At 45.0% G+C, this 16,304-nt stretch overlaps 1 protein-coding gene across 1 annotated transcript in view; it reads left to right on the plus strand.

Annotated features, from left to right (window-relative positions):
- The first annotated feature begins 2,712 nt into the window (after positions 1-2,712).
- ANKH (ANKH inorganic pyrophosphate transport regulator) overlaps positions 2,713-16,304 on the plus strand; it is a 107,580-nt gene continuing 93,988 nt past the window's right edge. The window contains exon 1 of the mRNA XM_066559625.1: positions 2,713-3,225. Within this exon, the coding sequence (XP_066415722.1) occupies positions 3,130-3,225 (96 nt within the window). The 5' untranslated portion in view covers positions 2,713-3,129. The remainder of the gene's footprint in view (positions 3,226-16,304) is intronic.

Below are 16,304 nucleotides of genomic sequence, written 5' to 3' on the forward strand. Positions count from 1 at the left end.
AATTCAAGAAAGCATCAGTTACGTTAACACTTGCCCAGGACATTCCAGTACATGTGAGGAGGTAAAATGTAAAACTACTCTTAAAATAAAACTGTACTGCTTTGAGCAGCAGGAAGATAAAAAGTTAACCACAGCCCTCAAGTGACCAATCAGATGGAAATGAATTAAAGATGTAAGGGGCGTGATTCATTATCTGGTGGAATTAAAAAAGTATTAACTACCACCTTATGAACACATAAAAACCCCCCAAATTTATAAACTTCTCTTATACTGCATAAAGTACTTGGGTTTCTCAGTATTTCCAGGACTGAACATGACTTTGGGACAAATAATCACTATGAGTTCTTTATAGTTTGCACTGTGAGACACACAGTGTCCAAATGTTTTGATTCAAGAAGCTTTAATTTTGGGGTGGCTTGTTTTTGCCAGGAATTAGAGGAGGTAGTTCTCAAACATCAGCTCATCTGGAATTTTCAAATGGCAACTTAAAATCATATATTTACAAGTGGCTTTGGGGATTCCCTTTTACTTTTCTCTGACTCAAAAACAGCACTAAAGGTTTCTTTCCCTTAAATAAAGAATCTCTCTAAACTGAAATAAGAGGCACACTTCACAAAGAAAGCATTTTAAAACATAGAGTTTTAAAAAATATTCTTCCATAATTTCATCTATAAGCTGGTCTCAGACCCATGGCAGGGAGGAATGAGCTCAATGGCAATAAAATCTAGTCCTGACAGGAAGAAATTAGTTACTGGCAATATAGTTATCTAAAACCACACACATTTTTAGGAAGAAAGAATGTAATATTGAATTAATGCTTCAATATATATCCAGCTTTGAGTTCGAAAGGCACAAGGCTTCCTTCAAAGAAAATGACCTGCAACTTACATCTAAGTGTACATAAAGGCTATGCCTAAACTGGCAGGGAATTCAGGTCAGTGCAAGCAAACAAGTAAAACAAGGCAGATGGTGTAAGGCCTCTGCATCTCTAAGAGTTCCTCCTTCAAGTCCAGCTTTGGTTGGGTTGGCTGGAGGATAAATGTTCCCTCTCACTGGACACGGGTCAAAGATGTCCAATGGATCTCCACTGCTCCATCTGGAGATGATTAGCTCTCCCTTAAGCTGATGAAGTTTTGGTGCTGTTAACCCAAAGACACTCTTAGGCAATCACAAACACCTTCTGCTTCCCTCTTCTCAGTTCATGGTCCTCTCCTGTTTTCTCTGCCTCACTCCAGGACACCATGCCTGTGGCATTGTAAGTGATCTAGACAATAAAGGCAGGGTTGCTGTCTTGTAAGCATTTGAGTTTGCTCTTCTGTGCCTCACAACGATGGCTGCTCCAGCTCAAGGGCTGATAGGTGAGATAAACTCCAGCTGTAGGAGGGAAAAAACCTCCAGCACAACTGGGGCTGACTTTGCCAAAACACCTCAGGAATCAGGGACTCCTTTTCTCCAGCCCCACCCCACAGCTTGTCATTTGCCTACCAGGGATTTTCAGAGCTCTTCTCCTGTTGACTCTCCAAATACGTGGAATGGTGCATGGTCACGGGAACATTTTAATACAGTTGTCTTTGGGAGAGCGAGGCTCCTCTGCTGGCCACTGGTCCTCTGACGATCACATACAGGTATCTGACTCCTCATACAGTTCCCACCTTCCCAAAATATTTGCCAACTCTCCTTGAAGGGGGCAAGGTGAAGATAACACCACAAACCTAAATGACCCAGCAAAACCCAATTACAATGAAACCATCCTGCAATTTTGAAAATGTTGAGAAATTTCTGCAAGTTATTCAGAAGGGGGTTGCCATCTCATCTTTCTCCCACCCTTAGACTGGCAAAACCTTGTGGCTTGCCACAGCCCCGGCTCAGAAGGCAGCTGGTGGCCTTCTGAGTGAGGGCCCTCCTGCAAGCTCCCTTAGGCCACAAGCACATTCCCTTGCCCAGAGCAAGGGCAGAGATCTTGAAAGATGAAGATGTTACACTGCCAAACGCTCAAGATTTTTTTATTTCAGGGTTTTGACCGGAAGAGCTGTGGGTCAGACACGCTGGCTGACGCCGTGTGGAGGACTCCCACCCTTCCTGCACCTGCACAAGTGCCGCTGCCCGAGGCCCGAAGCCCACGGCCCGGGAACGCCTTCCCGTGCCCCCGGCTGCACGATGAGGGCGGCGGGCGTGCGGATGGGGGAAGCCCAGGGCGCCCACCGGGACCCGGCGGAGTGAAGGTGTGCGGACAGGTGCCGAGCCCGGCGCGGCCCCGCCACGGCCGGGGGGCGCGGCGCGGCCGCTCCGGCGTCGGGAGGAGCCGCTCGGTGCCGCTCTTTCCCCCGCCGCCGCCACCCGTCTGCGAGCGTGTGTCAAACCCACGTGCTCTGCCAGCCCGCGCAGCCCGGAGCGGCGCCCCGCGGCCGGGCCCCGCCGCCGGCCCCGCACGGCCCGCACCGCCGCCGGCCCCGCGCCGCTCCGCACGGGCACCGCCGCCGGCTGCCGCGCCGCACCGCGGCCTGCGCCGTCCCCGCAGCGGCGGCGGGGAGGAGGAGGAGGAGGAGGAGGAGGAGGAGGAGGAGGAGGAGGAGGAGGAGGAGGAGGACGAGAAGGAGGGCGGTGTTTTCCTGCGCGGCGCCGCGGCCGTCGCCCCGCCGCCGGCGAGCGTCAGGCGGGGGGGGGCCCGGCCCGGCCCTTCCCCTGGCCCCCGCGCCCCGAGGATGGCAGCGCTGCCCGCACGAGTGGCTGGCGGCGGTGTCCCTCCTCTTTTTTTTTCCGGCAGCGGCGGCGGCGGCGGCAGCGGCGGCGGATCATTGTTGTGTGGGAGGAGGGCGGCGGGGATGGACTTGATCTCTCGGGTCTCCTGCTAAGGCGGCAGCACAGCGCGCCCCGCCGCCCAGCCAGCGCCGCGCCGGGCAGGGAGGGACCGGACCGGCCCCCCGCCCGCTCCCCGGCTCTTTATTTTTAGGGGGCTCTACTGCTCCTCTCCCTCTCCCTTATCTCCCCCCCACCCCCTCCCCGCCCGCACACACGCACAGGGACACGCACGCACCCTCCTCCGGTGCCCTTTCATCCTTCCCCCCGCCGTCCTCCCGCGCCGTCTCCTGCCGCGGCAGATGCGCCGCGGGTCACCGCGCAGCTGGGACTATGGTGAAATTTCCAGCGCTCACTAACTACTGGCCCCTGATCCGGTTCCTGGTCCCTCTCGGCATCACCAACATCGCCATCGACTTCGGGGAGCAGGTAAGGCAGCGCCTCTCCGGGAAGCTACCCTCTCCCTCCCGCCCGCCCTCCCGCAGCGCCGGGCTGGCGCTGTCGGTGCCTCCGCCGGGAAGGCAAGGGACGGAGAGCCGAGCCGAGCCGTGGCGAGCCGTCCTGCCCCGACTCATCGCGCCGGGCGGGGACTGCGGCCCCAATGCCGGCGTGCCTGCCCCGGCGGCCGCCCGAGACCACGGGCTGCCCCCCGCCGCGTCCCAGGAGATGCCCGGGGAAGGATGGCAGGGTTTGGGTTGTTTTGAGGAATCTTTCCCCCTCTCATTTCAGCATTATATAATCTGAAATTACATAATGCGTTGGCCGGGGGCTGGCAGTCTTTATCCCCGCGCTGACACGGGCGCTCAGGTGCAGCAGCCCCTAGCGCAGTGCAGCGCGGCTCGGCGGCTGGAGCGGGGCGGGCGGCCCGGCTGCCGCCGCCCGCTGCCGGAGCGGAGCCGCGGCCCCCCCGCCCCGCGGCGCTGCCGCTGCCGCAGCGGTTCGGCCCCGCCGCCGAGAGCCCCCGCCGCGGCTGGCCGGGAGGAGCGCAGCATCCCCCGGGGAGCCGCTCCGCACCCTCCGGGCAGGTGAACCTCCGGCTGCACCCCTGCCCCCGCCGGTGCTCTGTGAGCCTCGGCACTGCTGCAGTTCTCCAGCGGTGTTGGTGACCTAAGGCTGTCCCCTGGCACAGGCACCGAGAAGACAGCCCGGTGTATCCGAGCCCGCTGTCAGCCTATCCCCCTGACATGCAGCCACCCCATTTCGTCCTCCCAATCCCCGCTTGCTGCGTTTGCACCGAGAACATGTTCAAGGCTTGATGTACCCACTCCCCTGCCCCAGCTAGTGCTCGTTTGCCCCTGCACTGGGGCGTGGGGGAATCTCTGCTCTCGCGTTTTGGTATTTATGACAATCCAGGCCCTGTCTTGTGTTAGGCTGCACTATATGGGACCTGTCATTACATTTTTAGTAGGATGGCATACACTACTACTTACTTGCAAGTGTTAAGCTGGGCAGCCACACTAAGTATTGCACCCCATATAGCTTTATCCTTGTCCTAAGTCACTCAGTTTGGCTAAGAACAGACACTTGCTCCTGTGCTTCTTGAGCAAAAATATCAGAAAATTGGGTACTTTCAAGCACTTGTAAAGCAGAAAGTGAAAGGAAAAATACTACAGTGGGAAAAAATAGCTAACATTAATCATATGTTTGTCATGGCTGTGTCAATCGCATTTTGATTCCTAGTCCTTTAAATAAACTGTAATACTAAAAAATACAATTCCATCCTTGTCTAACAACTATATGCTTTCCTACTAAGTCAGTCTTCTTTAAGCCTACTGAGGGGGGGGAGAGGGAAGGCAAATCTAAATATAGAAATGACAAAGGAAAAGGAGATTTAAATGCTAATAATTATGCCATGTTAATAGCATATAGTAGAAGTTAAATTGAAAGCCGTGCACTCAGCAAACTGAATATGACAGGTGCATTCATACAGTTTGCTTCGTACAAGGTCAGCTCAATTCAAGGTAAATGTCAGCCTATAAAAAAACATCCCCATGGCTTCAGTGTGCTCTGAACCAAGATTTCAAAATTTGCAAGTGATTTTATAAGCAAGGGTCCTTCTGTCTGGCTGGGTACCAGTGACACAGGAGGGATGTGAATCTGTGAATGATACATGTAAACACTTTAACGACTTTGACAGTGTTAGGGACAAAAATATCTTAGAAAATGTGTTTTGTTTGATAGCCAAGTCATAGGATTGGGTTTTCAGGAGAGTTGGGTTTATCCCTCGTCTCAGATGGCTGCGTGGGGAGATATTTAATTGAAAAGGGAGAAATCCAGCCTGCTAGAACTCCAGCTTATTTCAGGACCAGAAGCTGGAAAGATAGTTTTTTACCAGCCTTACCTACATGGAAATCAGGAAACTGAAGCAAGGACAAAGCTACTCCATGTCTGAAGGGTTCCTCATACAGACAAAAGGACAGTGATTTTATTTTCCTCTATGTAATACATGAAGAAGTTACTTTTTGCACTTGTACAATGTTACTGTTGGACTTGAGAGACTGCAAGTACATTGCTGAGCCAGTCACCTTTCTGCTTTACATTTTCAAAAAAAGCAATAATTTTAACGTGAGGGATGAATGGAAGCAACATAGAAGAATGGGTGTGCCAACAGATAGCTCTGCAAAGGCTGCAGTACCCCTTCCTTTGAATGTATACTGCAGATAACACAGATTTCTAAGAATGATAAGGGAAGGAAAATTTGTATGAAGGCATATTACTTGCTCTGGGCAATACTGTAAAAGAGACAGGAGAACTGCAGGTCAGAAGTAAGAGATGACTGTAAAAAAATTAGGGAGAGAATGGACCTTGCCTGACCAGGGAAGAAGAGATGTGTAAGAAATGCTATAAGTCATAAACCCCTTTTGATGTATGGTATTCATACCTCGCTCCCTCAGGTGAGGAGAGTATTTGGAATTAGAGCATTCAAAGCAGAGCCTTCTTAGCAAAACCTTATATTATTAGATACCTCAGATTGAAAAGTGAGAAACAAAGATAATCACCTTTTTTTTTCTTTTTTTTTTCTATTGCCTTGAGAGGCTTTTCTGGGTGTTCAGTAGTTGTAGTCAATAGCAATCATCACTAGAAATTTACCAGATCCCTGGCATGCAGCTTCCTCTAGGTTTCTTGCTAGGTTAAGGGAAATTTACAGTAAGGCTAAAGATTGTTTGCAGAACATAGGTTAAGGCTGTCACCATTGCCCCAAATAAGATGCTTGGCATGGCAAGACTGTTTAGTTTACAGGAAGTAAAAAATGCTGGCACAGTGCTTAAGAACTAATAAACTCAGCTCCTGAAGTCACTTTCAGAACTGCTACAGCCAGTGAAGAGCCTCCTGTTGACCCTGGACTCTAATCCAACAATGCCTTAGGACAAGACTATATTATGGAGTTACTCCAATCTAGTGAGCTGACCTCATTTCTTTACCTCATAAATTCTCTCAGACAAATACCTGATTTTTTTTCCTTTACTTAAAAAAGTAGTCCTGATGCAGGCCCAGGTAAATTACCAGAATATTAGAGAGATAAACCATTTCTAACTTACTTTCTTGATTTCCTTCTGCAATCCATTTCTAGTTTATTGACAGTGCTACATGGCTTTTATAAAATTAAATACTACATACCTTTCTTAAAAGTACGGCCTTCAGGAAAATAGTCCCAAATATTTTGGCTAAATGTTCCTTCTCCACTCAGATCTGTGTCTCTGTGTGTCTGTAATGTGTGTGTTCATGTGCAAGCATCTATATATTTTTTTTTTCTCCAGGTGCCCTCACAAATATACAAATACATCTATATTGCTCTCACAATATACAAATATATGTATATATACAAGTATACACAACAGAGCATTTTCATCCTAAGAGTTTAACACCACCAGAAGAGAGAAAGTCTCTTTTATTCTGCCATTGAGAGGAGCTTTCAACTCTCAACATCTTACCCTGAGATTCACAATAATTACTGTTGTATTTAGAGCTCAGTCATTGGAAAACAAAGTTTACATTAAAAGTTCTGGCTCCCTTGAAAAATGTTGGATGTACTTGCTTAGAAATAAATAAAAAAATAAATGCCTCCTGTGTGATGGAGAGCAACACAACCTCAAACAACTCAAACAACAAATAACAGCGTTGCTACTTCGTGGGCTCAAAAATCCGTCACCACCCACATCAGTTTTTCTTTTTAACACAGTTCCAGAGCTCCTGACATATATTCTGGTGGCCTGACTTGTAACATAAATGTGCATTTGCATCAGCATTTTTACAAAGGGAGAAAGCTGAGGTGGGCATGAATTCACTAACTTTGTCAGAAGCCCGGACTCAACCCTAGGCAGCGCTAAATACAGTTTGCAGGCGTGGCTGGGAGCTCTCTCTGATGCTCATGGGGTGGCAAAAGCCAGGCAGAGAGCAGTGTTTCGATCTCAAGGTCTGTTTGCAGTAGTCCAGTAGTGCAGTAATTATCAATGGGAAGGAACACTAGTACGGGTTTTTTGTTTGGGTTTTTTTTTAACTTTGTAGCTATCATGTAGCCAGCCCATGGATCATTAGTTTGTGTCACTGTCGGTAGCTGTTGGCCAGTTTAGCGTGCCAACATAACTTATGTATGCATCCGTGGTGTTCAGTGGCTTGTGGGCCCCTGGAAACTAAAACTGAGCAAGCACAGCCCTGCTGCCTCTTTCTCCAGAGGGCACTCAGGTGCTCTGGTCCCTGCAGAGAACTTGCCATGCATTGCCCATGTTGTAATGTTTGAGATCCAACAGATGAGCCATAAAGGAAATGCTAAGTGTTTTGGATTCCAAATTATTTTGCAGTAATTGCTGTTTTTTCTTGTATTTGATTGGGGTTTTTTTTGGACTGGTTTTGTTGTTGGTTTTTTTGTTTTGTTTTGTTTGTTTTTTTTTTTTTACTTAAAAAAAGAAAGTTGCCAGAAAAGGAGAACAAGTCATGAATAATGTATCAAAAAGAATTAGTGAGCTTATTGTCTGCCCATGCCATTTGCAAACTTGGTAGGGGGTTAAACATTTTGATTAATGCCTTATGAAGCTTGGTTTTGGGGTAAGCATTATTGTCTGGACGTTCAAAACAAGTAATGGGAGAGTTCACATTCCCAGCTGTTCACCAGGGCTTTGTGCCAAGTTGTGTAACCTTTCCATGGCACAGTTTCCCTGCCTTTGAAGTGTGCCTAGACACCTACCTGTATGTAGATGTAATGAAAATTCATGTGTCAGAAGCACTCTGAGATGAAAGGTGCTGTATGAGTGCAAAGTACCCCTGTTATTGATGTTGTAAGAGGTCAGGGACTTGTTTCAATTGTGTAGGACTTTAGTACCATATAAACAAGAAAGCTAACAGCATCCTGTAATTGGTGTACAACGTGGCTGTATGTTATTACCACAACCACATTACTAATAGGGTAGGCTGACGGAAATGTCCTATTTATTTTAAATGAATGTGAACTACACAGCTTTTTAAATTAAATTTAGATTAAATTATGTTGAAGAAGGAAACATATACAGAGTGCACTATCAACAGATTTTTTTTGTTGTTATTATTTTCCATGGCATTATTTTGAAGTAGTTTATCTTGCAGAATTCATAAGCCAAATGGTCAGGGAAATAGCTAGGGATGACCACTGAAGTATCTCTAACTTTCCTGTTTAGAGTGAGTAGATCCAAGTGAGATTGTCTATGAAGGATTAAAAACCAAACCACACACACCTGAGGTAGTAACTTCAGGAATCTATACCTCAGTGCTGTCTCCAGACTTTTTGTAAGCAATGCAGCTTTACTTCTCTATGCATGCGAGCCTGAGCCTTCCAGCCCTGGCTCCTAAATGGTCATCTGCCAGGCTCTGGGGGTTTTCACACCAGTGTTAGATGGGCTCTAGACCACGTGGCTGGCTCTTGAGACTGCCCAAGAGATTAATTAGGCTTATGTGTCAGTGTTAGTGCAGCAGGCGTTGCACACCAGACATTGCACTCACTGCTCACACAGAGCGTTTGCGGGCATTTCACAGCAAGCAGTGCATGCTGAGATCTGGGAAGAAGTCAGAGATCTCATAAAACATTTGCAGATAAAAGCCAAATCTCAACAGAGCGCTGATGTTCTTAAAGGTGACAAAGACTTACTCCTGGTAGCTAAACCAATATCTATTTGCATTTTATAGCATGCAAGGTACAAAATAAACAGGTTATGAACCTGGTGATAGCACTGGGGCTATCACCACTGGAGATTTCACATGGTACTAGAAATTATGAGAATGAACCTGCACCACTAATGAGGTGTACATTCCCTGCAGTGCTCCATGTTGCTATACTGTAAAATACATAATCTTGAGCGAGGACCTATTTTGCCTAATTTGCCAGTACCTTCCCCTTTTTTATCCTGCCTTCTCCTTCCTTCACAAAACCATCCAGTTCCCTGCCTCCCACCTCCCGTGGCTGTGTCAGCTCTAAGGACTTCTCTGGACTTTCTTATGCTTCACTGTTAAGAGCAGGCAGGTTTTGTACTTGATGGTAACGATTAAGCATGTCTGAAGGCATTTGCTATCTATAGAGCTGTAGAGAGAGCTTATTTCCAGGACAGGTTGGAAGGAGGGGGCGGGCAGGAGGGGTGGAGGACAACAACTCCATGCAGCACCAACCAGCCACTTTTTAATGAAGTAATTTAATTAATCCCAAAACTGTAAGTTCAGATGGTATTTGCCCACCAGGTTGCTGGAAAATAAAACTTTGAGGTCTGGGGGTGGAAATTATTCTCTCTACCAAGAAGTCTAGTTCATGCAGTGGGAGACAAGGAACATTTACAACTTTGCCAAGCAGTCCCAGTTCCCAGTCTCTAGGCTGGAGGGCCCTCACTGGAGGTACTGCAGTCATAATATCATTTGATAGCCACTGAAAAAGGTGCATGGGGTAACCAAATACTTCTCATGCTTATTTCAGAGATAGGGAAATTGGCTTCTCCTCCCTGTGCCAGTGAAAATCTGGAAGACTATGCTAGAAAGCTGGCATCAGGAATTGAAATCAGGAGTTGAAAATACCCCAAGTCTAATTTTAAAACATGGGTTCAAAACTGAAATTTTGAAATGGATTTGAAACACTGTATTCTACATCGTGTTGAGAAATCCCTGAAGTAAAACATTTGAGTGTGAAGTGGACTGACCATTTGCTTTGTTTCGAGGCTTTTCTTGTTTATTTCTTTTTACTGCCTTCTTTCAAAGACAAGAAAGCTGATTTCTCTTTACATTTGCTTTGGTCTGAACTGATTTCTTTTTAATCATTGCTCATTTTGCTGCTGCCTGAAGAAGTTGGTTGTGTACAAAGGCTTATATGACATGGCCAATCTTATGACTAAAGATAAAGTGTCTTTTTATATTCAAAGAAGGCATACACTCAAGGCTCTAGCTCTAAAAGTGCAGATTTTATCTGTTCCTAACTTGATCCTAGACAAGACATTTCTCCTTGTGTGAGTTTCGTCAGTTCTAAAATTGTGATGTGTTTCACTAGGCAGTTACAAAGTATATTCCTTCATATTTGTAAAACATGGATGTAAGTTGTTGTATAAATAGAAAATTTAAATATATCTGCCAGCTCATGCAGAAAACTCCATGCATAAAACTGAGCAATTTCAAACAGATTTTGCTTTGCAGCTACTTTGAGAAATCTGTGATGTTTTTAAATAACAGATATTACTGCTGAGCTCAAATTCCAGTTTAAATGACATATCAGAACATGCATTTCTTTAAAAAGTATGGGTAATTTGTAACTATCTTATATTTTAGCCAGCTAATTTAATCAGCTGTTGCTCCCTCATGCTCTTTGTACTTGGAAACCTATGGATTTTTGGGTGAGGGAAACAGGAATGTTAATATGCAATTAGATCATCAGATTGCACTTCTTTCTGCTTGCTTGATTTTCTACTGACATGATATTGCTGTAGCTATGGCTTTAGACACTACCACTGTCTTTTCAGATTACCATTAGATAGAGAATTAAAAAAGAACCACTATAACAGATATAAATGGCCTGTGCACTTTGGTGTCTGAAACATCAAAGCTCTGCAGTTTTCCTATGTTCTGCCTTCTTTATGGTATCACCTCTCTTTCAGATTTTCCACAGGATGTCACTACCTTGCTATAGAGTTTTTCTACATGTGCACTTTTTCTTGATGAGTTCCCTCCCAGTGTAATGCAGAATAAAAGAGCCTGCTTGAAACATTACCTAAGAGTAATTCCAGGTGTAAATATGCATTTTCTTCCAAAGAGGGCTGAAGTAGAGCATTGGTACTGGCAATAGCACGGTTGATTTCCACAGCCTTTGTAAAAGCATTCTAAGAAAGGACAAAGGAAAAATACTAGGGAGAAAGGAGGCATTTGCTGAAAAATAAGTGCCACAAGGGTGTGAAATCTCAAGTGCCATTTTAATTATTTTCCCAAAGATGATGCAAAAAATTCAGTGTTCCTGTTTTGGCTGGCGTGTTACTGTTGGAGAAAGGGTGGTCGCTATTGCCCAACACATCCAGTTTGCTTTACTGATGTAGTGGTTCAGCAAGAGTTCAGCTTTTTAGTGTGGGAAGTGAATAAGCTGCAAGACACTACTTATTATCAAATATTTTGCTTCACATAGTATTTCTGCATTGTTAAGGCAGTTTTTTTCAACCCTTTTTAAATTTTTACAGCCCAGAAAATTTTCAGTGGAGTGCAGAGAAAATTCACAAGCATAGGAGCTGGAGAGCATACATGGTTTTATATTTCTTCATTACCTGTTTGCAACTCTTTGTTAACATTCCCTAAGGTACCAGGTTCTGTAGGCTGAAAGCTCACTGAACCAAAACATGTGCCAGTCTGTTTGCTGACAAATACATTTGAAAGGCTTTTGGCTGGGAGATGGTCTGTCTTCTGGCCTTCTTACCTGTGTTTTGCACTTAAATTAGTGAACAAAGTCAGATGCCGGGTGCCCCTGAACTTTAATGTGCTGGCATGATTATCGCCTGTACTGGCTGAAGAATGCAGTGGTGCCTGTCAGCCAGGACTGATTTTTTTTCCTTCATTAAGTCTGATGTGCAGCTTGTGTAGTTATAAGGGGGGCAACCACATCACCCAGTGTTCTTCCCTTGTTTTTTTAAAGATGATGTTTGACATCTACTTTCCAAAAAATGCAGGGTTTATGTCTAGATTTTATTGGGCTCTTTTTCCTGTTCACTCCCTACTCACCCCTCCTTCCTTCTGCTGCATACCAGTGACCAATATCTTATTTTTGTAACCTCTGTGTTAGTATACAGTCACTGCTGTTCCTGTAGCTATGGATAGTTAAGGTGAGGTAGTCTCTGATCCACCTCAGGCATCTTCACTTCTCAAGACAAAGGCTTTCCTTGCCACAACATACCAATGTGCTCCTAGAATTTGGCAGCCTTTGATCTCACATCTGCTGTCCTGAAGATGGAAGACAGACACTTGAGCAAGTCCATCATTGCCATTTCCTCTGTCAGCATCTTACCAATTAAAAAACCTTTAGGCCATTTGAAAAGAAAATGAATTGTTAGCATCATCTTGGAGTGGGAAGACACTTCACATTTTTGGTTCTGTTGAGAGGGGAAAAAATGTCAGTTACACAAGAGGAAAGATTATAGAAGTGAAGCATTTATAGCTTGGATGGAAAAGGGAGTTTGATAACCATCTGCAGTTGTATGAAGTGTGGTGTGGTCATGAAGGAGAGGAAAGGGGAAACAAGGTGAGCTAGGTCAGTGCTGTGGAGAAGAATGTGGGCAGGAGTGGTGAGAAAGACTGGGATGGTAAGCACAGTTTAAACTGAAAAGATTTCCAGATTATTTTCCAATTAAAAGCAAAAGATTTTCCCTCTCACACTTTACTTCCTCCTAAAAACTTTACTTCCTTCTAAAATGTGGCACAAAGAGTGCTGACCTTCAGACAGGATTTGGTGGTGGTGGTGGTTGTGTTTTACATAGGCTCAAATTCAGTGGGTTACCAAAAAAAAAGAGTGTTGTGATCACTGTAAAGTGATCACATGATGGATCAAACCCGAAAACCCAAAGACCACATTTTCAGAGCTTGAGAACCACATCCTCCTCAAAGGCATTCAGTACACTCTAGAAGGGCACTGTAATTATGGGCTCTTACTACGGTGAAAAAAGAACCTATAAAAAACCTGCAACTCAGAGGTGAGGAATTTCTTTTATTAATAATCGGTGGTCATGATACAGTTTTCTCACAGCACCCTGTTTTTCACATGCTGCCTCCCACATTCAGCATACAGAGAGCACTTGCTGGGAGGAGAAACAGAGCTACCTAGCTAGTAGAAGTATTGACTGTGAATCCTTGTCTCGTTCATTTTAGAAGCATTCACTGGAGGCAGCATGCCCTTTGCCACCGGAGTGAGCAATACACTGTGTTAGGATCTCCCTGGCCCAGCTGAGGGAAAAAAAAATCCAAACAAAATGAGCTTACCAAAATGCAGGAACCTTTCCAGTGTGAGAGAAGTAGAGTGTTGGAATGTCCTCAGTGTGGAAGTAAGGGAGATCTTAACTCTGCTTTTTAGCTGGAGGCTTGCTGAGATTTTTAAAGGCATAAGCTGTTGTGAGACAGATCTTGGCAAGCACAGGGGAAGTTTCAGTCCTGTGGTCCCATATGGTGTAAGCCCACAGCTCTGTACCCTTTCTTGACCTTCCTTACTTACCCTTTCTTACTGCCCTTCCAGTCCAGTTCTTTGGGTCCTTTGCTTGGCTGTCCCATGGGTGCTGCAGTGTATCAGTCACACAGACATCTCTGTGGCTTTGTTGCCAGACTGGAGCTGCAGTGCAGCACCTCTTCCTGATTGCTACCAGGGAGCCCATCCATTTTGCCCTCACCCTGCTACTGGCTTGGGTAATTTATTCTGTCAGTCCGTTCTCCTTCCTCCTCCACTGTGGCATTTTGGAGATGACTTTGAACATTAGAATTGTTTCCAACCCACTCAGCCCAAGAGGCCAGCTAACAAGATGAGTTCAAACTCTCCCCAACAGAAGTGAAAATGCTAGGTGATGTGCTTGACATCTCTGGTTATTTTTCTCTGCACTTACTAGCACATAACAACTGGTAATGTGGGCCTCCAAATTTAGTGTGACAGCACTGTCAGATTCCCCTGTAGTTATGTTGGGTCATAACGATTTTGGAATCTTAAGCATTCACTTTAAAAGAGGAGGAAAATCCAAACCACACAACATTTTTCAGCACATCAAAACACCAAAGGCAGTCATCCACTGAAAGCTTTTTTTGACACAGGTAAACACATTTTTCACATGCTTCTTTAAGACACACATGCGGTGTGTTGTGAGCAGGAGACTGCCCTTATAGGAGAATTATACGCTGAGTGGTGCTAAAGTACTGTCTTGATTACTACTGACTTATATGCAAGACTAAATAAATGGTCAGGGAAATAAGGAGATGGGCTGTAACTTCTCATGTACCTGATTTGTTGCTTATAGTTTGAGCCATCTCTGGTTACATGTTGCATGTGCAAATGCTGTTTTGTTTTTGAATCCATGGTTTTGTACATGGATTTTAGCTTTTCAAAATGTGATCTTGAGAGCAGTCCTGATCACTGCACCACTGTTCTTTATATACTAGTGGGCAGTCATTTTGCTTCAGAGTGTTTTATTTCAAAGCATGAAAGCATGACGACCTTTCAGCATTCAGAGTCTTGTTCTTATATGAGCTTTCTGAGATGCAGTCAACGGTCTGCTGGTTAGGACATGCTCCAGCATTGTAACACTCTTGGGAAGAGCTTTCGTCAGCAGTGCCTTCTGGATCTAATATGTAAGTAGTGTGGCCTTTTTCTGTTAATACTGTGCAGAGGCCAGTGTTTCTCTCTTTAAGTAAATTCACAATAAATCACAGCAGGTATCTTTCTTGGCATTTTCTTATTCCAGGCTTGACCTGTCAGAGAGCTTTGAGTCGCTGTCCAGAAAAGGCCAGTGTCGTTGTGGGCTAACTTTTCCAAATTACAGCATGCAGTTCTTGTCAGCTGCAAGCTCCTACCACGTTGTGGGTGGTTGCATCACTGAGGAGAAAATAGCTAACGAAGGCACAATCATTGCCTCGGGACTTTGCCAAGGAAACCTCATGTGAAGTTACATATTTGTGACTTTGAGCTCCAAGGGTTTGGTCATGCTAGCAGTAATCTACAGATGTGGGGTCTGCTGTATTCTGTGTGCATCCAGAGATTTGAAAGGGAAAATGAGTGGTAAGAAAGAGGGGTTTAGATCAAGCTGTCTGAAAGGAAAAGGCCTGACATCCTTGGCTTTAGAAATACCACCACATCCCAGAAGTCCTGGGTCATGAAAGCTTTTCACTGCACTAGAAGTGCTGAAATGCTCCAGTCAAAGTGACTGCAGGGCCATAATTTCATCACTAATATCTTGCTGAATAACAAACTAGAAACTTTTTCCTCTGTCATTCTGCTGAAAGTGTAAAGTAGACAAAGGAGGCATGCCAGTGCAAGTTTAGCTTAATGAGAAAGCCGTCAGGTTCTGTGTTGAGACCAGCATTGAGAAGAATGTTAAATCAATACATGTCCAGCTGGTGATAAAGGATAACCTGCACTTAACTGTAGAAATAAATAGAGGAAAAAATATGACTCGCTAAAATATGACCTTTTTTCAAGAACAGAGAATAGTAGTGGCACATGAAACCATTAGATATGAATACAGTCTCGAGAGAACTCTGAGTGTGGAGTGCAAGAAATAAGCAAATTGGCAGGACAGCGAAGTGATTCTGTCTGCAGCCAAAAGAACAAAGCATACTTGAGTTTGTTGTTTTGGGTTTTTTCACTCTTAACACACTTATAGCATTAGGGAACCCTAAGCACTGTTCTGTTTTTTGTTAACACAGCATAGGGTGAGGGATGCACAGCAAGGTTGGAACAATTACAGGAAAGGATTATTAGTAGCTTATTTGCAAGAGGTGAGTATTGCAACTTTTGGGAGTTGGTTTCAAAGGCAACTGCAAGCATGAGTGTCTCTTGTTTGCTTTCCTTGAAGAATAGTGCCTCTATAGTCTCTTGACATTTAAAATCAAATACCTCTATGCTTTCCTTTTTTCTGTTTCGGCCAGATAAGATTCTGTAACCTCAAATCTTCTGTGTACATCCCTTTGTTTTGCAATTCCTTTGTGAAAGAAAGAAAACAACCATTGAGAAAGAGAGAAACTCCTATAAAAATAGGGAGCTGCCCTCAATTCAATTCTTTTTTTGTCTTCCACTGAATCCCTGCGTGGCAGTGCAGTGATGCAGCACCATAACCAATAGTCTGGCATCTGCAGCCTGCCAAGCTGAACCCTGAAGGATCAAGCATCATCAATCTCATATTTTACTGTCTGTTTTTGGCACTTTGATTGTACATATATATAAGACAGGGGAGATTTTGGTTTCAGCCCTTGGCTGGAGCCTCCTGTGCACTGCTCTATTTGGCAGCCCTGGACAGCTCCTGTCCCTTCATCTTGTCAATCCTGCCTCCTATTTACTGGCCTTT

Source organism: Molothrus aeneus, chromosome 1, assembly GCF_037042795.1.
Source record: "Molothrus aeneus isolate 106 chromosome 1, BPBGC_Maene_1.0, whole genome shotgun sequence".
Lineage (NCBI taxonomy): Eukaryota > Metazoa > Chordata > Aves > Passeriformes > Icteridae > Molothrus > Molothrus aeneus.